Source organism: Bos indicus x Bos taurus, chromosome 1 (genome assembly GCF_003369695.1).
Source record: "Bos indicus x Bos taurus breed Angus x Brahman F1 hybrid chromosome 1, Bos_hybrid_MaternalHap_v2.0, whole genome shotgun sequence".
NCBI lineage: Eukaryota > Metazoa > Chordata > Mammalia > Artiodactyla > Bovidae > Bos > Bos indicus x Bos taurus.
In genome coordinates this window covers 42,824,791-42,849,873 of record NC_040076.1, presented here as the reverse complement: position 1 = coordinate 42,849,873, position 25,083 = coordinate 42,824,791, and the positions used below count along the sequence as shown (strand labels likewise).

The 25,083-nt window shown below is 40.8% G+C and overlaps 1 protein-coding gene across 7 annotated transcripts in view; it reads right to left on the bottom strand.

The window, feature by feature from the left end:
- Window positions 1-25,083, bottom strand: part of ST3GAL6 (ST3 beta-galactoside alpha-2,3-sialyltransferase 6) — an 87,720-nt gene that overhangs the window by 36,230 nt on the left and 26,407 nt on the right. For 5 of the 7 annotated variants that reach the window (XR_003513700.1, XR_003513721.1, XR_003513739.1 and 2 more), the window contains 3 exons: window positions 11,351-11,439; window positions 9,069-9,168; window positions 4,321-4,398 (listed from right to left, as the gene is read on the bottom strand). Coding sequence is in view for 1 of the 7 variants with exons in the window: in XM_027557094.1 (XP_027412895.1) it covers window positions 4,321-4,398; window positions 9,069-9,157 (167 nt within the window). In the remaining 6 variants the exon portion in view is untranslated. Of the gene's footprint in view, window positions 1-4,085; window positions 4,156-4,320; window positions 4,399-9,068; window positions 9,169-11,350; window positions 11,440-15,765; window positions 16,061-25,083 lie in introns of those variants that run through there. The other 2 variants (XR_003513716.1, XR_003513745.1) reach the window with 2 other exon arrangements.

The following is a 25,083-nucleotide window of genomic DNA, read 5'->3' as shown; positions in this document are numbered from 1 at the left end:
TAAGATTCTTTCAAAACCATCTTAAACACTATTTAAATGTTACATAGAATAGGATGGGCAATGGAACTACACACCCAGAATGGAAATGCTTTCCAGGTAGTAAAACCAAAATTATGTAACAGCTTGGGGGAGGGGACACAGAATTTAAATACAAGTGAACCCCAAAGACAGCCATCTACAGGAAGAAACAAAAGAACAAAGGAGGGAAAATAAAAGTATAAATGCTGACCCACTCCCCAAAGAAAAGATACCATATATATAAAGCTGTTGTCAGCAGTGAAAATTAAAATACACTAAAAGCTAGAGGTAACTAGAACTGAACTCTCTCCTGATGTCATTAAATTAAAATATACTCAAGAATGATGGGTGTCTTATTGCTTCTCTACCCCGCTGCTATACTCGGGTACTCTCTCAGACAAGAATGCTTCATGAGGCATCTCTGTTTTTTTAATGGTCCCTTCTTTCCGCCTTTACCAGTTTTGTTCTTCCTAAATAAACTGCAGGCAGAGACCAGAGTGCCCCTGGGTTTTCAGAGGCCACATGACAAATGGAAATAAGAAGCACTAGAATAGGAACGAGGGCTTCCCCAATGGCTCAGTGGAAAAGCGTCCACCTTCAAGTGCAGGAGGCATGGGTTGGATCCCTGGGTTGGGAAGATCCTCCGGAGGAGGGCATGGCAATCCACTCCAGTATTCTTGCCTGGAGAATCTCATGGACAGAGAAGCCTGGTGGGTTACAGTCCACAGGGGTCACAAGAGTCCGACACAACTGAAGCGACTGAGCATGCACGCATGCACAAATAAGGATGAATTAGCTTCAGCTTTATCCTGGTTTTGCTTCTCAGGAACTACTAACCTGGGCAAGTCAGAGGAGCTCAAGATCTCCAGAGCTGAACTGAGAACTGACACCATATTCAAACTAGGCAAAGAGTTGAGAGACCATCCCTTCCTACCTGAGAAGAGTGTGTATGTCAGATTCAGTTGTGACAAGTGTTAGCAGCCTGGAGAGGGGGATCCCAGCCAATTTCAAAAGGTCATTATCTGTATCAGGGTTGATCTCTAAGCTTGGGATCTGCTCTGGGAAAAGTGTCAGGTCTTTTGATTTTAAATTTCTAAATGAAATAATTGTTCAACACTGTGGGCAAAGAATGTGGCCTGCCATTTCAGTAAACAAAGGATGTTGAAGCCTTCAAGGCTTCAGCTACTCCATCTGAACTCCAACTGCACTCTATCGGGAATTGAGGAAGAAAAACAAAAACAGGATACTGGCCCCAGATAGCTATGGTGCATATCCAAGGAGTAACTTCAATAATCCAGTCTCTTGCATCTTCCCACACATAGAAAAGGGCTGAATTCATTATCTTGAGATGTCTGTCTGGTTTAATTAGCACTAATCTTCTGATGTTTGACTCCCTGATGTTGGTTTGTTGTTTTTGCAAAAACTCCTATAAATCCTGGCTTCTCTTATACCTCTTTGGAACAGTCCCTCAGAGCTATCTGAGAGGCTGTATCCCCAGCTTAAGTCCTCAGTAACACCCCAAATAAAACATAATGCTCAACTTTTAGTTGTGTGTTTTTTCTTTTTTTTTTTTCCAGTTGATAGTACCATGTCTCACACATAGTTGGGGCTCAATAAGTATCACCCTTATCTATAATAATTATACATGACATTGTATTATATTACAGTGGGTTATATTACATTATAATAATCATATTACATATCTGCTCTTGGTACTCCTACGAAAGCCTGGAAAGAAAAGTAAATTCTACTAGTCAATTTAGACTGTCGACAAAAAAGGTGACCTGCTATTTCAGTAAACAAAGGATGCTGAGGCCAGCAAGCCGTCAGCCACTACAGCTGCCCCAGAGGGAAATTCACAATGGAGAAAAACAGAATACTGGTCTTGGCGCCCTAGACAGTTATGGTGCATAACAAAAAGAATAATTTCAATAAACCCAGACTCCTGCATCTTCCTATCTATAGAAACGCATGGAAACCAATAACTTGAGATGTCTGTTTTTGTGCTTAGCAGTCATCTTTTAATGTTTGACAACATGTCTGTTTGTCGTTTTCAGTAAAAGCTACTCTGTGTCCTGGCTCCTCCCTTGCCTCTTTGGAAGAATTCCTCAGCGCTATCTGACAGGCTGCCATCTCAGGCTCCAGTCCTTAATGTTTGTGCTCTGCTCTATCGCTTAGTCGTGTCCAACTCTTTGTGACCCCATAGACTGTAGCCCACCAGGCTCCTCTGTCCATGGATTTTTTTAAGCAAGAATACGGGAGTGGGTTGCCATTTCCTCCTCCAGGGGATCTTTCCGACCCAGGGATCGAACCCACATCTCCTGTGTCTGCTGCACTGCAGGTGGATTCTTTACCTGCTGAGCCAGAGTAAGGTAATAAGGTTCCCAAGTAAAACATTCTCAACTTTTAGGTTGTGATTTTTTTTAATTCAGTTGACAAGATAAAGAAACAGAAGCTATAAAAAAGTGAAGTAACTATTATCTGGAGTTACTAACCCATTTGTTTCAGCTAACAAAGCTGAAACTACGCCTAACTTCAACACTAAGGAAAGCTGTCCAGTCCTAGCACGTTAACCACAGGTTAACACTGCCAGGTTTCCCAGCAGAGCTTCTCCCAGTGGTTACTGGCAAAGGATAGCCCTGCCTCCAAGGAATGCTATTCAAAGGACAGGTGTGCAGACTTACACATCTGCTGAGCAGTCTTTCATAAATACTTTAACCCCTTTGGGTTTTCTCAGAAAGGAAATACCTTTCTTCCCTAAAGCTAGAGATAAAAGGGTACCTTGATTCTAGAGAAGCATTCCAAACCTGCTGTTTGCAACCGTTCGTGGCTCATGAAGTCAATTTTGCAAGTCAAGATCAGCTCATTTTTAAAAAGTGAATAGAACAGATTATAGGGTATCTGGAGTAGGAGAGGTAAAAATTGTTTATTTTTTATTATAAATAAACTTAGTACAAACACTAAGTTCCAAGGCAAGATATACTTCTTACTATGGGTCATGGTAAACAAAAATTTTTTTAATCACTCTTCTAGTTTTGCAATGGTCCTAATCGGACACACATCCATGGATTGACTACAAGCAGCCATGGCACACCCATAGTTAGACATAAAAATATTTATGTTTCTAAAGCATTCCAGAGTTGGCTGATTTTAAAGGAACTGGTAGCCTCTAAAGATTAAGAACCAGTCACGGAAAGGTACTGAGAAATGGAATATTTCCTACCACACCAGTAAATACTGTCTTAGTCATCAGTGATTGTAGCCACCACTGACAGTGAACTGGTGAGCCCCTGGGAACTCAGGATGTGAAAACACAGGACATTAGCCCCAGATAGCTAAGGTGTATGTCAAAGGAATGATTTCAGTGGGCCCAGACTCTTGCATCTTCCCATACATAGAAAAGCACTAAATTCCTTGAGATGTCTGGTTTTCCTTTAATTAGCAATAATCTTTTAACATTCAGACTACCTGCTCTTTGTTGCAAAACTTCTATATAACCTAGCTTTCCCTCCTTGAAGCAGTTCTCTCAGGGTTACTTGAGATGCTGCCTCCTGGACTTGAAGTCCTAAAAATGCCCACCACATAAAGCATAACTCTCAACTTTTAGGCTGTGAATATTTTTTAAGCTGACAGGACAGTACAGTAATATAAGGAAATAAGGAAAAAAAAAATGTGAATTTTAGATCCGTAACAGACAAAAATGCTGAAAAGCTTGTATGTGTTTACACAATTCAACATGCCCAGACCTGACTGTTATTTATTTCTGGAAGCATTTTGACCAGCACTCTATCAAAGCTGTGGTGATAAGAGAATATTTGTGGATGGAAAAGTAAATTCTTTTCAAGTCCTGATAACCATAATCAATAATCATTATTTATATTCTATGAAGTTCATTAAAAGTTTGTGAAAGGAAAATTTCTGCTGTAAACTTTAACCTAGAGGTAAGGCAGAAGAAACCACAAAATAAAAAGGGCGGAAAATAACATGGGAACAAGGGTGGGAAAATAAAACCCTAAAAGGACAGTGCACGCTTATGATCAAAGACAACCAGACCTCTCTAATCTCACCTGTGTGAAAAGAAAACTGGTCTGACTGAGTTCTTCAATGCCTTTTCTTAAAATACATGCAGAGTTCTGACTAAAAGCACAAAAAGACATAGGACAGTCAAGCTCTTCCTTAAATGTAGGGTATCCATTTTACATTGTTAAGATTTGCACAGAAAAAAAAGCAAACAAGTGTGGAGAACAATTACAAACACATTTTTGAACATTTTGTGTGCCACGGTTTCTTTTGTATTTTTACCTCAGGAGAGAGGCAAAAGCTGGCTTTGATAAACAAGACCGGATCTTATTTCTCTGCTTCATTTCCATAGGTGTCACCCTAGGAGACAAAAAATAGTGTCAGTCAGAAAGTAGAACTGGGCAGCCAGCCCAAAGGGAAGCAAACGGTATCCTGGGAACTCAAGTGGTATCACCAGGGAGAGGCTTCTCAGACAGGGGATAGGAATCCTCACTGTAGCCCCTGAGGTAGGACAGAAACTTCTCCTAGTCCTGGACATGTCTGAGGATTCATGGATATAAAGCAAGAGAGAGTGGAAAAAAGGCTGAGGTGACAAGTGACCCAGAAGGGTCAGAGAGCAGCGACTCAAAGGACCCTTCGAGAAGAACTAGGAAAAAAATAAAGAAAGAAGAACTAGGACGCCCACAGTATGGAAGCCATGACCTGGCTCATATTTTAGAAGTTCCTGAACTCCTGAGAAATGCACACGGCTGTCAAGGTCCTCCATGCCACCTGCGTGGATACCTATGGGCAGTAAATGCCAGAGAGATGCTGCCCTGGGCAGGTTCCGTAGCCCCTGCCTGTGACCTGGGGACTCAACCATCCCACTATTTGGCATCACAGCGAACTCTCCTCTGTTCTTGGCACAGGTTAGGTGCTTGTGTGTCTCCTGAATGGAACACTTGTCTCCACCATGTGAAAGGGTATTGTGAAACAAGACAGAGCATGACAATGAAGCTAGATGAAGGGGACAGGGCAGCAGGATCCAGACGCAGCCAGAAAAGAGGAAAACGGCTTCACATGAGAAACTAGGAATGATCATCAGTTGTACGGAGAATTAACCTAAAAAAGAAAACCAATCAGTTTTCTTCTATAATCATCAGATTCAGACAGAAATAGCCTAACCCCTTCAGGGATTGACTCAATTTTAAACTTTTTTAGTACAAAATTCCCAGTTAAAACTCTAGGTTTCCGTACTATAAGGCTAGTTGAAGAGACTCATCTTTGGTAAATACCCCAAATGGCAAAAACCTCTTGATTTACTTGTAAGGAAGATAAATAAATATGGTGGGATATGACACCAAGCCATGAAAGTCAAATTATAGTCAGAGGACAAAATAAAGTATAAAATATTACTTGGCTTCCAAGTCTATTAAAATAGAAAACAAACTATTTGAGGATACAGTGAAGCCAAACTTTGAGTGTTTTTTTTAAAGACAATAATTATTCATTATTGCTTAAGGAAGCAAGTTCACAGCATCTGAAGTAATTTCATGATATTTTCTGTGGAGTAATGTGTTAGTTTAGGAGTGACATGAACATGCCTCGAATTCTAATGACCAAAAAATGTGCTGAATTTGGACCCTTTTCATTGTCTTCTTTATCATTTCCCCTGTGAGCCAGAATATGCTTTGTTGGGAATTAGCAATCTAGCCAACTTCGTGCTTTCTCTTCTGTTCTTATCTCCCATTACTAAGTGTGGAACAGAGACAGGAAGGAGCAAAGATACAGGGAGAGATGCCTGTAGGAGCTTCACGTGGTGTAGGATCAGACTTCTAAGATCTCTGACTCATTGGTGGTGGTGGTTTAGTCACCAAGTCGAGTCCAACTGTTACAACCCCATGGACTGTAGCCCGCCAGACTCCTCTGTCCATGGGGATTCTCCGGGCAAGAATACTGGAGTGGGTTGCCATTTCCTTCTCCAGGGGATCTTCCCCACCCAGGGATCAAAGCCGGGTTGTCCAAAAACCTCAAAACTTACAGCCAAACCCATGCACCTGGCACTGGAGTTTTCCAGCGACGATAAAGAGCATTACAATGATTTGCCTAAGTTCCTTCCATAAAGAGCCTTACAATGATTTTTCAACCAACCAGTAATGAAATCAAATGCAGAAGCACCATTTTTTTTTTAATTTAGTAAAACAAAACCTAGAAACACGATCTAGCATCTACTATTCAAACACTGGCAAAAAATACTGAACTTTTGTCTAAGTGAAGGAGTTTTTTGTGGTTTATTTGACGTCTTATAATACCACCCATTCAGAATTTAAAGGTCATTAAGACTTGATTCCTTGCCAAAGGACTGGCAATAGGAAGAAAGGATACCTCGAGACTAACAGACAGCTGTTCTCCAGAACTACGTTATACATTTACAAGCTAAGTAATTGGGTTTTCCAACCTGCTGTCCACATCACAATTTTTCTGCTCTAGTCATTTGCAGAAGAGTTGTTTTTTTTTTTTAAACATTTATACTAAACAGTAGGCAATTTCTGAGCAGAACTCTGGGAAACTCAAGCAAAGTAATTTCTGAATTCTGAGTTTTAAAGATATACTTTGAGGAGAAAAAGACATAATCTATTTTGATGCTTTCATTTTAGTATTTTTGAATAACCCATCCTCAGTGTTAAAAAAACAGTTTCGTGTAACCGAGGATACTTTTGGTTCAAAGCATGTAATTTTACATGGTTTGTTGCAAACATTGCAAAATAAAGCAATATGTATATTAACTTTTCTATTTATCTTTATTATAGAAAATATTTTAGAATGTTCTTGATAGACTAGCATGGTTATCAATGGTCTGAAACTCTTGGTGGGAATGGTAGTTAAGCAAAGTATAGCTCAAGAATTTGGAAAGTTAGGAAGAGAGAGCCTCTCTCCCCACCCCACCTAAATGTGAAATTTGGTAAATTAGAATACTTCATAAAAAACAAATTCATATTAATTACCATTATAAGAGGTGTTTGTTGTTAACTACATTGAAGAAAATCGGGAAAGTTTTTTTCCTTAACGTTTCTCCCTAGGGTAGCATCATAACAAAAACTTAATGCTAAGAAACATTTTATATGCTATAAAATGTTTAATACACTGTTTAAACTAGATTATCTGTTTCTTCTCCCACAATAACTAATCTGTTTTTAGTATCAGCAACATTTGGCAAGTTTATTTTTTAGATATAAACTGAGGTTCATCTGTTCACTGTTTCAAGTAAAAAAAATCATTCCCAGGAGAAAAAGCAGAAAAAACATCAATTAACAAGAAAGACAAGTGACTTCATTTGTTTCTAGAAAAAGAAATGATTAACTATCCTGTATTTGGACTTATTCAGGTGTTAAGAAATTGAGGGAGGTATAAAAGCTTAAATGACAACAGTGCTCTTTTTTCAACCTAACAGCCCAGCCTTAACTGTGAACTTGAATCCCAAAAGGACAGTTGTCATAGAGTGACTCAAGGAAATGTCTGGTTGGCACTGATAAGCACCAGCAACAGTCATATGGTGAGACATACTTGCATGGTCAATTTAGTCTCAAATTCCAGTAAGTTCTTTGCTTTTAGATGCACCTCCCTTTTTTTTTAAACACATCCCAAGGAAAGTATAGACAGTTGCCCTACATCACATGCTCTGTGACTTACAGAAATCAGTACACTTTCAGATTAGACAGAATCATTTTTTTAATCTTTGGATTTGTTTTGCTTTAATTTGAAAAGTTGCATTGTAATTAATCAGCTCTAGCAAAATTTTGTATATGGTAGTATAGCATTAATTTATCCTGTGACAATGCTGCTCTGAATTTTCTTCTGTTTTTTAAAAAAACAAAACCTGTTGCTTAGAAGCCATGAACCATTTTACTTTACTTCAACTTGTCAAAATTTCCTTGTTTTAAAAAATGATCATGTGGGTTCACTCATGAAATTCATGTCCGGAAGCTTGTATTTAAGTTGATTAGTTGTGATAGATCAGGAACTGCCGTTACTCCTTTTTCAAAGAAATATAATTGATTTTGAAGCTTTCTCAATTGTTACATGCTCTGCGACTAGTGCAAGGAAATCAAGTTCTGTGTTGTATTTGTTCCAGTCATTTCTATTCAGGTCACATATTGTAGTTTATTCTTATTTGTAATCTGTTTATTCAAACTAAGTAAATACTTTTCAAAATAGAAAAGGGAAAAGGATAAAAAGCTTAATATAGGAGTTTTCTCTGTAATAAAGTTATCTGTGCCTCTCCAAATTTTGCATGTAATATTTCAAGTCAAAGTCACTTCAAATTCTGCCTATATCACTATTCAGCAAATATTTTTAAACAAAGGAAACCATATGTAAGTGTCCACATTTATCAACAATCTTATCCCAGTATTTTAGACTCTTAGATCAGCCCTGGGATTTCTTTGGAAGGAATGATGCTAAAGCTGAAACTCCAGTACTTTGGCCACCTCATGCGAAGAGTTGACTCACTGGAAAAGACTCTGATGCTGGGAGGGATTGAGGGCAGGAGGAGAAGGGGACGACAGAGGATGAGATGGCTGGATGGCATCACTGACTCGATGGACGTGAGTTTGAGTGAACTCCGGGAGTTGGTGATGGGAGGCCTGGTGTGCTGAGATTCATGGGGTCGCAGAGAGTCGGACACGACTGAGCGACTGAACTGAACTGAACTGAAGACTCAAATGCCACTGAGTCTAAGAATTACTCCATCAATTCAAAAAGATGAATTATATAAATCAGAATCCCAAAGATGATCAAGAGCACTGCTTCACTGAAAAGTCCAAAAAAAAAAAAGAAAACCCAATGTTGCTTACCAATATTTAAACGGTTATTTGTAATGAATAAGATACTAGGATGGTAAAACTCTAACTTATAATGGAAAAGCTAGAAAAGGCTCAAAATGTTACAGGGTTTGTTTGTTTGCTTTGTAATAGGTCCTTCTAATATCATTTGTGTGTCCATGTGAAAGACCCAGTCGGGGGCCATTTTTAAGCAGCAAAAATAAGACTTACCCGTAGTCATTTGTTCGCCACAATATACAATGCAGCACATAATAGAGGAAGACAGCACTCAGGAAGATGGCCAAAAGGTACCCTCTCATGGCTGGCCCACCTGAACACAGGGAATGAAGCCAAGATCATTACACAGATGATTTACACAATGACCTACCTACAAGCATTAGCGAATAAAGAAACATATAGAGGGAAGAACAGAAGAAACTGATGTCAGCCTGTTATTTTGGAAACACCTACTAAATATGCAGAAAGAGAATTTTTTTTTTCTGTCTCTCATCTTTTTTAAACAACACAACACGATCCATGTTTAGAACAATACTTTCCCATATTAAAGAAGTAAAAAATTCATTCAGAACAAAATTTTACACATCCATTTAATACCCATTTTTTAAAAAAATATCTATTTTCTCTCTCTCAAGAGAAAGTGAATATATACCTTAAGATGTAAAAAAAACATTTTGTTTCATCAGTGCTCAAAATGACTTTTAAATGTTATATAAGCTAAAAGTCATTTCCTCACTTTAAAAGACTGGGGAAAAAACTACTAAAAAATATTTACCATAGCCTCAATTTTTACACACTTTTATATGCACCATGTCACAGCATAGGTAAGTTTAACACCTTTACAAAATAGATTTTTTTTTAAGCCTAAAACATTTTCTTTAGTTTCCACTTCTGCTTCATAGGCAGATATGAATATGTTCTCACTTCTACATGTAAGTAAATGTGAAAGACAAATTTAAAAATGTTTTTATTTCAGTGCATCTTTGCATCTCTTACCAGGTTTCTGGTCCATCTAGACTTGAACGTACCACTCCACTCACTCTTGTCCAAAGTGTGAAAGTGTTTAGTCACTCAGTCATGTCTGACTCTGGGATCCCATGGACTGTAGCCTGCCAGGCTCCTCTGTTCATGGGATTCTCCAGGCAAGAATATTGGAGTGGGTAACCATTTCCTTCTAGAGAGGATCTGCCTGGCCCAGGGATCGAACCCAGGTCTCCTGCATTGGCAGGCGGATTCTTTACCATCTGAGCCACCAAGAAAGCTAACCTCAATTAGGGCGATGCAGTGTAGAACATGTGAGTCTAGTTAGATTCTTTTTTCTTTTTGTAATTTTATTGAAATGTATGTGATTGGTTAGATTCTTAAAGAGTGCCATTGCCTTTATAGGTATAATCGACTACACTCGAAACTGTTCTTGATAATGTGAGGTCATCATAACAAGTGTCATTAATTGTTCTGGGCACAATTAGAGTTGAGACTCTCAGGAGCTATTGAGGGAGCGGGGCTGTTTGGAAGTGATCCTCAACTGTAGTGATGATCCCATGGAGATTGCTAGGCGCACCACCCTCGCCGTCAGCTGTTGCTTCTCACTGCAATGAATGCAGCCACCACCCCCACATGCCACTATTATAAACTAATTAGAAGCAAAGGCTGTGTCAGGAGGAAGCAAATGAATGCCTTAAACAAGCAAACTTTAGTTTACACACACTTTCAGTTTAGCAACAAAATCCCCAATCAACACTGGTTGGAAATCAGAGGACAGAAATCATGGCCCAACTCCACATAATTCCTGGCCTGGGGGTGGGAGGGCCTTAGGTAAATTAGTCTTCCTCTTCCAGCCCGACTGTTCTCACATGTTGAGGAGTGACAGCACACAAGCATCCTCTTTGGGCCAGTAGACACATTAGCCAAAAGGATGGGCATCTGGCATAACTGAGGACACGAAAGTGAGTGCTGAAGAAGCGTGTATATCTTATGGTTGTTTGTTTTCTAAAACTAAAGCCAGCTCTGAGTTTTGTTTCCTACACAGTCAAGTGCATGGGTTTGAGAAAACCAAAGGGAGACTTGGCCCACCCATTGGGCAGCCTGAGCAGTATTCCTATTGGACTGAAGGGAAGAGTCAACTGCGCACAGCCATGGCACAAAGGCCACACCCTCTGCTGGCAGAGAGAGTAAAGCAAGGAAGGGCACAGATCTTCCTGGGCCCAGGCCTCCCTGTCCACTTTATTCTGTCTTCCTCATCCCTCTGTAATATATGTCTTGACATATTATGCATTATTTTAGAAATCATCTTAAGTTTTTGGTAAAAAGCAAGAAATAAATTGCATGATCATCCAGTGGGTAAAAAAAAAAAAAAAAAGTATGGTTCTGGGTTTCTTGAGAAATAATTGGCAAAAAAAAAAAAAATCCAAGGAATGGAGAAAACTCAGGTTTTGGATGATCAGAGTGAAAGCCCAAGAAAATGAGGCAGTGAAGATGGTGGATGCATCACTTACCTAGTTTATTGAGGAAACAAGGACAGCGAGACAGCGAGCCTGACCTTTAGGACATGTGCAGCAAATGCTGGCTCCACTTCTTCCCCTTCCTGTGTGAGAGAATAATGTCTGCTCAGTCGTGTCCAACTCTTTGCGGCCCTGTGGACTGTAGCCTGCCAGGCTCCTCTGCCCATGGAATTTTCCAGGCAAGAATACTGGAGTGGGTTGCCATTTCCTTCTCCAGGGGGTCCCAGACCCTGGGATCGAACCCGTGTCTTTTGCGTCTCCCGCACTGGCAGGCAGATTCTTAACCACTAGCACCACCTGGGAAGCCCATGTGAGAGAAGTGATCATATTAAACCCTTTAGCCAGAGGCCATGAGCCAGGCTTCATGCGGACAGGATACAGGGAGCTGGCTTGGACTGGCCTTGGCTCATGCCTCGGACTGAACTGGCCCTGGCAAATGTTTCTTTTTTCATGCGTCACACAAACACGAATGTAGGATAAATACAAAAAACTCCAAAGAACACTGAGGAACTCTATATATCCTGTGACTCATCTAAAAATACACCGCAACTAAGCCTTTTTTGTTGCATATCTGATGGTTTCAGTTATCAGCGATGTTTAGCAACTAAGTTCTAAAATGCACAAATTAGACTTGGACCAAGAAAGTTTTAGAAATTACGAATACCAGGCTTAAGACTGTCCTGGAAGGCATTTTACCATGGGCCAAAATAATCACCAAACAATTTGTTTAAATACTCAAATATTTAAGACTCCATCCAAAGTAACATCAGTTATGCAAACACTCAACAAGGATACCACTTACCAGTAACAGCAGTTTTTTAAAAAAACATACTTAGGGCTTCCCTGGTACAGGAGACACGAGGTTCGATCCCTGATCTGGGAAGACCCCATATGCTGTGGAGCAACTAAGCCCACACACCACAACTACTGAGCCTGTGTTCTGGCACCCAGGAGCCGCAACTGCTGAAGTCCAAGCCAGCCCACCCTCCACAACAAAAGAAGCCGCTGCAATCAGAGAGCTGAACACTGCAACTAGAGAGTAGCCTGCACGCAGTGAAGACCCAGCACAGTCAAATATAATTAAAATTAATCAAAAAAAATTTGCATTAAGGTAAAGCAGCACATTAAAGTCTAAAGGAAGAACTCAGTATTTTCAATTCAGTTTGCTTACCTGTCCCTCAAAATATATTCCTTGGAAATTTTACCTATTACTTTACAGAACAAGGAAGTATGAGTAAGTGAGATTGTTGTTTTTGCCTCACCAGTTCGTTGTTTAGTTGAAACCAAAGAAGGGTGAGAAACATTTTTTTCCCTTCAAAATGTAAAATGAATCTACTCATGAAGGGTCACTGTGTACACCAACTCAGAAAAATTTTGGAAGCTTTTTCACTCTCTCATGTGTCATGGGCAACTCACAGCATCCATACTCAAGCTGCGAAGCAAACTGGGGACAGCCAGGATATCCGTGTGATAAGCATGTTGAGTTCTTCTGCTTGCTCACAGGAAAAAACTTGCAGAAATAAGTGAAGTCTCTAATTGTAAGTCTATAAATGACACAACCATTTTGCTTTAAGCCCAAGATTCAAAGCAACACCAGTTAGGATTTAACACAGAGTGCCTGGTTTAAAGGGAAACAAAGCCCTTCAACATAGCTCCAATAACCAAAACAAGTTTCAAAATCCTGACATTAAACAATACATAGCAGATTCTTGGCTGCAGATGCCACTATTAATAAGACCAGGGTCCCTAAAATACCCTTACAAAGTTTAAACCATAAATCAATTATTCACCTACAGTGTGAGTAGAGTTTCAAGGGAGAGCAGGAATCGCTGGCAGAGATCAAATGCTTATTTCTTCTCAAATCATGATACATAACTGAATGGATGAGTAATCTACATATGCCAGAGGCTTCCCCAGTGGCTCAATGGTAAAGTATCCACCTGCCAATACAGGAGACTGGGTTTCGATCCCTGGGTTGGGAAGATCCCTTAGAGTAGGAAACAGCAACCCACTGCAGTATTCTTGCCTGGGAAATCCCATGGACAGAGGAGCCTGGTGGGCTAGAGTCCGTGGGGTCGCAAAGAGTCAGACAGGACTGAGTGACTGAGCACACACTACATATACCAAAGTGGGCTCAATCTTGGCAACAGGTTTTCCTTCTCTTTAATAATTAAAGTATATTTTTTTAAGTTCATAAAAAGCTTGTATGCCATCACTTCACTTAAGGCTCAAAACAAGCTTGATAAATGGATGTGCAGGTATCATTTCCTTGATGAATGAAGGAACTGAAAGTTTCTCGGGGTGAGTTGTCCCAGCTCACATGGTGTAAGAAACAGAAGCAGACTAAGTGTGGCCATTGCTTTTCACAGTTCTATGCCTATCTATCAAGACAAAAGGCATGAGGGGAACCCAAACGAGAAAATTCAGACACACAGCTTCCTGAGAGTGCTCCATTGGTGGGCAGAGTTCCAAAATGCAAATTCAGACACAGTGGATGGGAGAGGGCTGCAGGGCAGGCTCCCCAAAGCGATATGGCAGGTTCAAGGGTCTGCACCAGCTGACAACTTGTTAACATGCACTTTCCTCAGCCCCTACTACACCTGAGTTTCTGGGGCTTGGGGACATGTATTCAAACAAGCGCACTCCAGTCTGATTCTTATGCTGACCCAAATTAAAATTTGAGAATCATTGCTCTAGGATTCTCAAGGTAACCACAGAGGAAACAAATAACAAATGTACTGATACAGAGACCATAACAGACGTTACAATGATGACCCCGCTAGATGGCAAGACCCATGAGAGCAGGACTTGCCCATCATTTTATTTCCATGTATGTATCTGCATCTAACAAAACATGTTACACAGAAGACGCTAAGTAGACAGTCAATGAATGGAGTTCCAGGTCTCATAACTAGATGTTCTGTATTAATTTTTTTACCCAAAATGCTCAGCACATGGCCAATGCCCAGTGAATAATGGCTGATTAGAATCATTAAGATATATATGTATTATATATGTGTCAAGGCCCCTGATAAAATGCTTTTGGTATATTATCTAATGTAATCTTCACAATCACCTTGTAAGGACTATAGTAAACTCGTATCTCCCATTTCACAAATAAGCATACTGAAGCTCAGAGAAACAGCAACTTTCCTGAGCTGATAAACTGCAGAACAGGTCTCAAACCCATATCTATCAGACCAGAGTTCACACACTGTACTGTTGCTCTCCAGATATGAGCTTTTATGAATGGGTGCAGGTCTATCCTTCTGATACCAGACTAAGCACTACACAAGGTCTAATCTGTCCATCCTGCCATCCCCCTATGCAGTGACAATCCTAGGAACTGGTGAAATGGAGATCAAGTTCATAGTCAAAAGCTGTGCTGAAATAAAACTCTACTATTCACAACCTTGTTGTTCCCTACCCCATTCTTCTGGATTTCAGTAAACCTGTTATTTTTTCCTCCAAGTGTCCTAGAGCAGTAATTCTCAAACTTCAGTATGCTTAAGATTCAAACTGGAGGGTTTTTATTTCAAGGTGCTTCCTTGAGCCCCAGAGAACCATAACAGTGTTGCTTACAAAAACTGAACAAAAACCCTACGGAATGACACTTGAAAATGTCAGATTCTTCTTTTTTTAGACTCTCCTAATGTTTTTTCGAATATAAAGGGGCTTGTTTTTCCAACCACCAGTTAGATAAAAGCATATTCGGCAGTAATTCTGGACACAGCATTCTATTCCCTAAGTACAAAAACCCCGTGGGTATCTCAATCAATATTATATGACTTCAGGGAAGAATCATGCTTCCCCATGTGGATGGACCCAGCCTGTCTGGCCTCTGTACACCCAGTGCCCTCCAGGCTCAGATGCAGACACATCCCTGAGCCCATCTGAGGCTCAGTCCCACCCCAACCTCTGAGACTGATTCTGGCCCAAAGGAACTTGAGAAGCCTTCAGCAGCAGCTCAACAGTTTGGTCAGGTTCTTACTAATCCCACGCTGACCTTGAACATGTCATTCACCAGGCCTGAGTTCCTGCTGCCAGGTCCCTGAATTACACCTTAGTTTTCCAGGGTCTGCATTCTTCTTTCTCTCACAACTAACCCAGGAGCCCAGCAACCAAACTTCCAATTTTAAGTAAGTAGCATCCTAAACCGTGTCCTCATCCACTCTCGTCCCGACGCCCTCTGTTTCGCCAGCGACCAATGTCTTGCTGTGCTGCTGCTCTGCCTCTGCTCTAACCCAGCATACTAGTGCTCAACAAAAACACTAAATAACTTGCATCCTTGTGCAAGTTAGAAAAGGACATCCCTTCTGGCTCCGCAGAACCCTGTGCAGACAGAATTTCAACCACAAGTTTCCTCTCAGCTGCCCGCCCCTGTTCAAGGCTCGTCTCAACAATCTTACCAACTGGCCCTGCTCTCAGCCTGTGTCCGTTCAACCCTGGGAGAGGTCCTTCTTCACTCAGGGCTCCACCAGACCACAGCTCACGATGACACCCAAGACCATCTCAACTTGACAACAGATCTTACATCCTTCCTTCCTTCCTCTTTGTGTTTACTGCTTGCTCAGCCTGTAACTCCTCTGCGGTTACATGTCCCTGTGAGCATGAGTAGCAGCTCCATCTCTGCCCTGATGTCTAGGTCTCTGACTCCAGCCCCATGGGCCCCCAAAGCCTCCTAGATCCAGCCATCTCCACAGAGTCCAAGCCTTAAAGGAGACACACAGGACTCTGTAGTGATGGGCGGAAAGGCCTCAGTTCTCTTTAACTCATTTACTGCCCCTCTTTCAAGTAATGGTCCTTATTATGAATGGCACAATTCAAATGTGTCCCCTCATTTATACACCAAGAAGCTCCACCCTTTGGTGCTGATGATGGTATAAATAACAGCACACTTCATTAAGAAACTTCCCTGGTGGTTCAGATGGTAAAGAATCTCCCTACAATGCAGGAGACCTGGGTTCGATCCCTGGGTCAGGAAGATCCCCTGGAGAAGGGAATGGCTACTCACTCCATTCTTGCCTAGAGAATCCCATGGACAGAGGAGCCTGATGGATTCCTGTAGTCCATGGGGTTGCAAAGAGTCCGATGCAACTGACACTTTCACTTTTATTAAGTACTTAAAAAATGGCCAGCCTTGCCCTAAGCTCTTTCCACACACAATGATGAAAGCAGGGATGATAGCATTCCCACTCAAGAGATCTTTCTATACATTATGGGAAACTTCTAAATTGTACATTCTGAAAAACTATAATCACTGTATTTTATAACTATAACAGCATGAACTTAATATAGTCACTTAACTTTTTAAGCAAGGGAATGATAAAGTATGCATCTATTAAAATATACTTAGAAATAATATAATATGAAAAACTGTTCAATTCACAAAGAGATAAATCTTAAGGAATTAGTAAATCTGGTTGATCAGATTTCTACTAGAAGGATCTGAAAATTTTCAATAGGCCATAATTTTAAAATAAAGAATAATACCTATAAAATTAAGTAGTAATATTATACCACCTTAAAAAGCTAAACTGAAATCTGAAGTTCTGAGCTACTGTTATTTAAAACAAATTAAGGAGGGAAATCTGATATTACTGAGTAAATAAACAGAAAATTATAGTTTGATTTATGCACACTTCCCCCTACAAAAGATTTGTATAGTTTCAACAAATTGGAACAACTGTATACATTTGGCTGATTTCTAAACAGCATTTTGTTCATAGCAGAAGAAGAATATGTATCATTTTTTTTTCTCTTCTTCCCCTCGGTTCTTCTGCTATACAATGCTATGCAGCTATTTCCTATATGCATACACATACCTCCTCTTTCAATCCTTCGAAAAAGCCAATGCTTTCCCCAGATTTCATCCCTAGGATGTATAGACATATCTTTTTACCCAATAAAAGCTAAGTCCTCAGTGCCAAAGCAGATGACCAAATCTTTCCCCCTAAACTGGGTATGCTCTCTGCAAAGAATATAAAAAGAAATGACTTATCAGCAGAATTTTGGTGTTTTTAATAGTGTAACAGGACACACCAAAATCATTCAGCTAATAGTATACTATACTAGATGTTAAAAATAAATGAACTGAAGCTCCTGTTTTCAAGATTTCTCCTTTGAGACTCAGCTTTGTTGAAAATAAACAAAGAAGTTTTTAAGGGAACTTCTTATGTTCCTACTGTTCATTCATATTTTCTCCCAGAGACTCATTTCTTCTCCCAGAGTGGAAATTTTCTCTACTTATATTAGTGCTCCACTGACTTGGTAGACTCTATGAGTAAGAGGTACTGTTAACAGGTTAATGATGTGGCCAATTTTTAAGATTAACTGTGTACAGGGAAAAAATTATAATAAAATCCACCACTTTTAAGTATACAATTTCATGAGCTTTGACAAACCTGTAAGGTCGTGTAACAATCACCAAAATCATACTTAACATTTCCATCAAGTCTGAAAGTTCTTGCGTCCCTCTTTGGAGGCAATTCTCTTCCCCCAGTTTCTGGCCCCTGATCTGTTTACCACTGTAGTTTCACTTCTCTAAAAGGCCATATAAATGGAATCAGATAGGTCATATCTTATTTCTGGCTTATGTATATTAGCATAATGCTTTTGAAAAAAATTGCCCATGTCATTATTTCTACCAGGAATTCCTTCCTTTTCCTTATTGTGAGGGAAAAAATGTTGCTTGCCATCCCAATAAACAACACGGTTGCCCACCATCAAACCATCGGCCACTGCAGCCACTCTCCCCACTCCCTCTATCACCCCTAAAACCTCTGACAGCACACCCTGAGAGGGAGAAAAACAGGATATGGGTCCTCAACAGTTAAGATGTCTATCAAAGGAGTAATTTCAATGAGCCCAGACTTTGCATCTTCCCACACACAGAGAAGCACCAAAATCATTAACTTAAGATGTCCCTTTTGTGATTAGCAGTAATTTTCTGATGTCCACCTATGTTTGTTTGTTTGGTTAGCAAAGCAAGCATTAGTTGCTCAGTCATGTCTGACTCTTTGTGACCCCATGGACTATAGCCCACAGGGCTCCTCTGTCCATGGAATTCTCCAGGCAAGGTCAGGGATCTTCCTGACCCAGGGATCAAACCTGGATCTCCTGCATGGCAGACAGATTCTTTACCATCTGAGCCACCAGGGAAGTCCTTTAATTTAGCAAAAACTCCTCTATATCCTAGCTCCTCCCTAACCTCTTTGGAACAGTTCCTCAGAGCTATCTGAGAGGCTGTCTCTCCAGTTACAGTCTTCAGAAAGGCCACCAAATAAAACATAATTCTCAACTTTTAGGTTGTATACTTTTTAAATTAGATGACATCACTTCCATTTTATGTCTATACTATAATCACAGTTTATCAATTCACCAGTTAACAGACATTTAGTTACTATTATATAAATACAGCTACTGAAACCAACAAGCAGGACCCTGTGGGCTTGTGGGCACAGAGGCCTTCCTGTGCCCCCACCCCTTTCCTTGTTTGTACGGAACACCCTCCAGCCTCCGTGGCCTTCCCCGAGTTTTAAAGAGCAGATTCAAACAGTTGCTAATTAGGGAAGGAAGAGGATGCAGATACAAAGGAGACCCTGAGACCAGGTTAAAAGAGCGAAGGACCTGCACACATCTAGACCCTTATCAGCAACCATACGCTTGGACCACTGCTGTAAAATTCTTCACCAAACCCTTCCAGGAGGGGATACACAGTTTTTCAGAGCACAAGACTGCTCTGTTCCCCTTTGCCTGGCAAAGTAATAAAGCTCTTCCTTTTAACTTCACCCAAATCTCTGTCTCTCAGATTCAATTTGACACTGGTGCACAGAGACTTCAGTTTTCAGAATCACTACACTAAAAATTAAGGATTTGGGTATATACATGTTATCATGGGTCACACAGTAAATGTATTTCTTAACTTACATGAAGATTATTTGCTTCAATCTCTCAGTTAAAAGGAAAATCCTCTATCTATAAACAATTCACATTACTGATGCCACTGAACCATACAAATCACTGACATGGGTAAGAACGGATTACCTTACTACTATTGAACACTTATTACTGATGTGTGCTCTACTTCAAGACATGGTGAACAGAGCTCCTGGTCTGGCGAGAGAAGTTACATTGTTCCAAAAGGAGTATGATTATCTTCTGTGGTAAGTAGAATGAAACATTTTAGATCCCAGCTCCTCAGAGTGTGGTTCAAAAACCAGCAGGACCCCATGGGGCCCTCCCTGGTATAAATCCTTCCTGTGTCTCCCACTTTCTGTTTGTAGGAAACAGACCTTCCCTGAGTTTCAAAGGGCAAACAGTCGCTAATCAGGACAGAGAGGGGATGTAGAAACGAGGAGGAGCAGTTAAGAAACAACAGTGCAGCCTCAGGGCAGTGTCCTGGCTCCTCCTCAAGGAATATATGTCATTATGCACGCTTGATGAGCTCTTTCAAATCCCAAAAGATGATGCTGTGAAAGTGCTGCACTCAATATGCCAGCAAAATTGGAAAACTCAGCAGTGGCCACAGGACTGGAAAAGGTCAGTTTTCAGTCCAATCCCAAAGAAAGGCAATGCCAAAGAATGCTCAAACTACCGCACAATTGCACTCATCTCACATGCTAGTAAAGTAATGCTCAAAATTCTCCAAGCCAGGCTTCACGGTATGTGAACCATGAACTTCCAGATGTTCAAGCTGGTTTTAGAAAAGGCAGAGGAACCAGAGATCAAACTGCCAACATCTGCTGGATCATTGAAAAACCAAGAGAGTTCCAGAAAAACATCATTTCCACTTTATTGGCTATGCCAAAGCCTTTGACTGTGTGGATCACCACAAACTGTGAAAAATTCTTAAAGAGATGGGAATACCAAACCACCTGACCCGCCTCTTGACAAACCTGTTTGCAGTTCAGGAAGCAACAGTTAGAACTGGACATTGAACAGCAGACTGGTTCCAAATAAGGAAAGGAGTACGTCAAGGCTATATATTGTCACCATGCTTATTTAACTTATATGCAGAGTATATCATGAGAAACACTGGGCTGGATGAAGCACAAGCTGGAATCAAGATTGCTGGGAGAAACATCAATAACCTCAGGTATGCAGATGACACCACCCTTATGGCAGAAAGTGAAGAAGACCTAAAGAGCCTCTTGATCAAAGTGAAAGAGAAGAGTGAAAAAGTTGGCTTAAAGCTCAACATTAAAAAACTAAGATCATGGCATCCGGTCCCATCATTTCATGGCAAATAGATGTGGAAACAGTGGTAGACTTTATTTTTGGGGGGCTCCAAAATGACTGCAGATGGTGCTTGCACGATGAAATGAAAGACACTTGCTCCTTGGAAGAAAAGTTATGACCAACCTAGACAGCATATTAAAAAACAGAGACATTGCTTTGCCAACAAAGGTCCATCTAGTCAAGGCTATGGTTTTTCCAGTAGTCATGTATGGATGTGAGAGTTGGACTATAAAGAAAGCTGAGAGCCGAAGAATTGATGCTTTTGAACTGTGGTGTTGGAGAAGACTCTTGAGAGTCCCTTGGACTGCAAGGAGAACCAACCAGTCCATCCTAAAAGAAATTAGCCCTGAATATTCATTGGAAGGACTGATACTGAGGCTGAAACTCCAATACTTTGGCCACCTGATGTGAAGAACTGACTCATTTGAAAAGACCCTGATGCTGGGAAAGATTGAAGGTGGGAGGAGAAGGGGAGGACAGAGGATGAGATGGTTGAATGGCATCACCAACTCAATGGACATGAATTTGAGTAGACTCCGGGAGTTGGTGATGGACAGGGAGGCCTGGCATGCTGCGATTCATGGGGTCGCAAAGAGTCGGACATGACTGAGCGACTGAACTGAACTGAACTGAACTTTATTTCCTTCCAGTCTTCTCTAGTCTCTACAGTTTTCAATCCCTAAAACGCCTCCCTTGGGTGGCACAGGGTCTCACTCCTGTAAAGAGTCGGACATGACTCAGCGACTGAACTGAACTGATGCATGTTTGAGTTCTTCTGCAGAAACTACAGCATCCCACCCAGGCATAAGATGGTAACTTCAGGCTCAGCACAAGATTTCTGGAACATACCCTGTTACCTCAGCACCAACCAATCAGAACGAAGTCACATACCCTGCCTCTCTCATCCCATATTTTACCTATAAAAACTTCTCCCCCCAAATAAACTGAGAGGTCAGGGGTTTTGAGCACAAGCCACCCATTCTCTTGGCTTGGCCCTGCAATAAACCTTTCTCTGCTCCAAAATCTGACATTTAGTTATCTGGCCTCACTATAGGCTCATGAACCTTCATTGGTTAACAGTTTCAGTATCACTATAGGCTCATGAACCTTCATTGGTTAACAGTTTCAGTATCACCTGGGAACCTGGTAGAGATGCAGAATCTCAGCTCCACTCCTTGATCCACAGAATCAAATACGCATTTTAACAAGATCCCCAGTGATCTGCATGTTTGAGAAGCATTGCTGGAGTAGGTCCAAGGAAAAAGGAATTAGATCCCATGAAGAGGATCAGGGCTTCACAAAAAGCAGTCTGAGAGGAACTGGAAGCTCATTCTAAGTTCCATAATACCACTTTTAAGAGTCCTTTGGGCTTGATCTTTGAAAATTTCTAATCAACAGAATTTTGTCTGAACAAACTAGAGGACTCTCTGAAAACAAATGGCTTTGAGAAAAATTTTGCTCACCATTCTAGGAGATGTTTGCAGTCTCTTTGTAAATTCCCAGACATTTTCTTTCCTATATTGTTTACAGCCTCAGAGAAAATATATAGGATTTCTCTCAGATTACACCTAAGGGACAGACACTTCATTCTTCATCACCTTATTTACCTAAAAGGGCCAACTGAATTGCCAAACAATCACAACAACATTTCCAATGACTGCTATTCACAACTGGAACCCAAGTATTATAGATCTTAGAGCTAGAAAAACTGCAAGAGTTCAGGGCATTCAGGCAGAGTAAGGTCTTATGTCACCACATAACAGGAGAAGCAGACAGGATTTAGAAAAAAAGTAAAGACTTGCCAAAAGTGACCTCACTCATAAGTAGCAGAGTTGGCAGCTCAGGAGAACATTTTTATGTGGGTTTTCCTTCAGCCTGATTCCAGGCCCATCGTGGGTACACAGTAATAACCCTGCAGTCTTAGGAAAAGGAGTACATCAAGGCTGTATATTGTCACCCTGCTTATTTAACTTCTATGCAGAGTAGATCATGAGAAACACTGGGCTGGAAGAAGCACAAGCTGGAATGAAGATTGCCGGGAGAAATATCAGATATGCAGATGACACCACCCTTGTGGCAGAAAGTGAAGAGAAACTAAAAAGCCTCTTGATGAAAGTGAAAGAGGAGAGTGAAAAAATTGGCTTAAAGCTCAACATTCAGGAAACTAAGATCATGGCATCTGGTCCCATCACTTCATGGCAAATAGATGGGGAAACAGTGGAAACAATGGTTGACTTTATTTTGGGGGGCTCCAAAATCACTGCAGATGGTGACTGCAGCCATGAAATTAAAAGACGCTTACTCCTTGGAAGGAAAGTTATGACCAACCTAGATAGCATATTCAAAAGCAGAGACATTACTTTGCCAACAAAGGTCCATCTAGTCAAGACTATGGTTTTTCCAGTGGTGATGTATGGATGTGAGAGTTGGATTGTGAAGAAAACTGAGCGCTGAAGAATTGATGCTTTTGAATTGTGGTGTTGGAGAAGACTCTTGAGAGTCCCTTGGACTGCAAGGACATCCAACCAGTCCATTCTAAAGGAGATCAGTCTTGGGTGTTCTTTGGAAGGAATGATGCTAAAGTTGAAACTCGGGTACTTTGGCCACCTCATGCGAAGGGTTGACTCATTGGAAAAGACTCTGATGCTGGGAGGGATTGGGGGCAGGAAGAAAAGGGGATGACAGAGGATAAGATGGCTGGATGGCATCACCAACTTGAAGGATGTGAGTCTGAGTGAATTCCAGGAGTTGGTGATAGACCAGGGAGGCCTGGCGTGCTGCGATTCATGGGGTTGCAAAGAGTCGGACACGACTGAGCGACTGAACTGAACTGAACTGAACTTCATTTCATTCCAGTCCTCTCCAGTCTCTACAGTTTTCAGTCCCTAAAATGCCTCCCTTGGGCAGCACAGGGTCTCACTCCTGCTACCTGAGCTTCTAACGCCTTTTTCTTCTTCCTCACCACACCTAAATATAGGTGTTCTAGAGCTCTTATCTCAATCCTGTTCCTAAACCCATGTTCTCATTACTTCTCAAACCACTAGCAATGATCTCTAAGCTATCTTCCCTTTAAACCAGCCCACGTGCTCGCTGGCATAAACTCCCCAAAGGCCAGCTCGCATTTTGTCACCTGCCCCACAGGAAAACCTTCAGTGGCATTCCATTGTCTGCCAAATACACATAAAATCGCTTAGCCTGGCATTTAAGAATCTTTAATTTGGTTCTTCCATCTTCCTTCTCATCTTCATACAATTTAGTCTTCGTAGGTAGCAGCACAATTGGGTGTTAAAGTTGCCTGTGTGGTGATCAGACCCCTCGGTTGAATTTCAGTTCTACCTCTGTCTAGTCATATGACCCTAGGAAGTTTTAAAATCTCTTTATACCTCATCTGTAAAATGGGAATAAAGATAGTACCTAATAGAGCTAGGTAAGTTGTAAATATAAAGCACTTAGAAAAATGTCTGGCGCATGATAAGGACTTTCCTAATCTTGTTTTTAATTCTTCTTTTAAAACTAATAAAGTATCAGCTGCCCATACACCAAGACGTCGCTAAAAAACTAACTTCATAACATCCTTGTAAATATACTACAGAACTCATGACGTTGTACAACAAAAGCCAAAAAAAAAAAAAAGTTAAGCTTCCATTACTGTATGCTAGCTGTTATTTCTCTACATTCATTTAAACATTTCAAAGTATCTGTATTAGAAAGCCTTACTCATCTGCTTATAAAATAAAAAGGCATTTAAGATAATAGTAAATCATTAGCAAAACTCAGACCATATTTCTGGCTATAGAAGCCATACCGTTTTATGCTTTTCATAATAAAACTGCTCCGAGCACTAGTAAAACCAAACAACCTAGATTTGTAATCAGCTGCTGCTGCTGCTGCTAATTCACTTCAGTCGTGTCCGACTCTGTGCGACCCCAAATTTATGTCTTGAAGCAAGAAATGAAATCAAGAGCTTTACAGATAATCTGACTTGGAAAATAGTTTTCATCTTACACTCTGATTTGGATCCATTACAATGCTGAGGATTCAAATACTATGTTCGAGGCTCAGAAGCAAATGCTGGGGTCAATCAGCAACACCTAACACCTTCATCCTAATAAGGTAAGGATGAAGAGCTGAATATCTGTCAGCCCTAGACTGGGAATGGAGAAAGAAGAAGAAACAACGCAACAGAGGGCAATAAAACTAAATGCTTTGGGTATATAACTCGCTTAATCCTCAAAACCACCCCTTAAGAAAGGCCACCCCTATCATAGAGATGAAGACACTAAAGCACAGAGAAGTTATAATGTGCCCACAGATGCTCAAGTGGTAAGTGGCAGTGCTGGAATTTGAACCCAGGCACACACCAGAATCTCTGCTCTTCACACTTAGGCTATAAAGACTCAAAATAGTTCCATCTTCTTGATAGAAGGAGATATATAGGCAGACAGGAAAGGCAGTTCCACAAATCACCAAGAGATTACAGCCCAGCA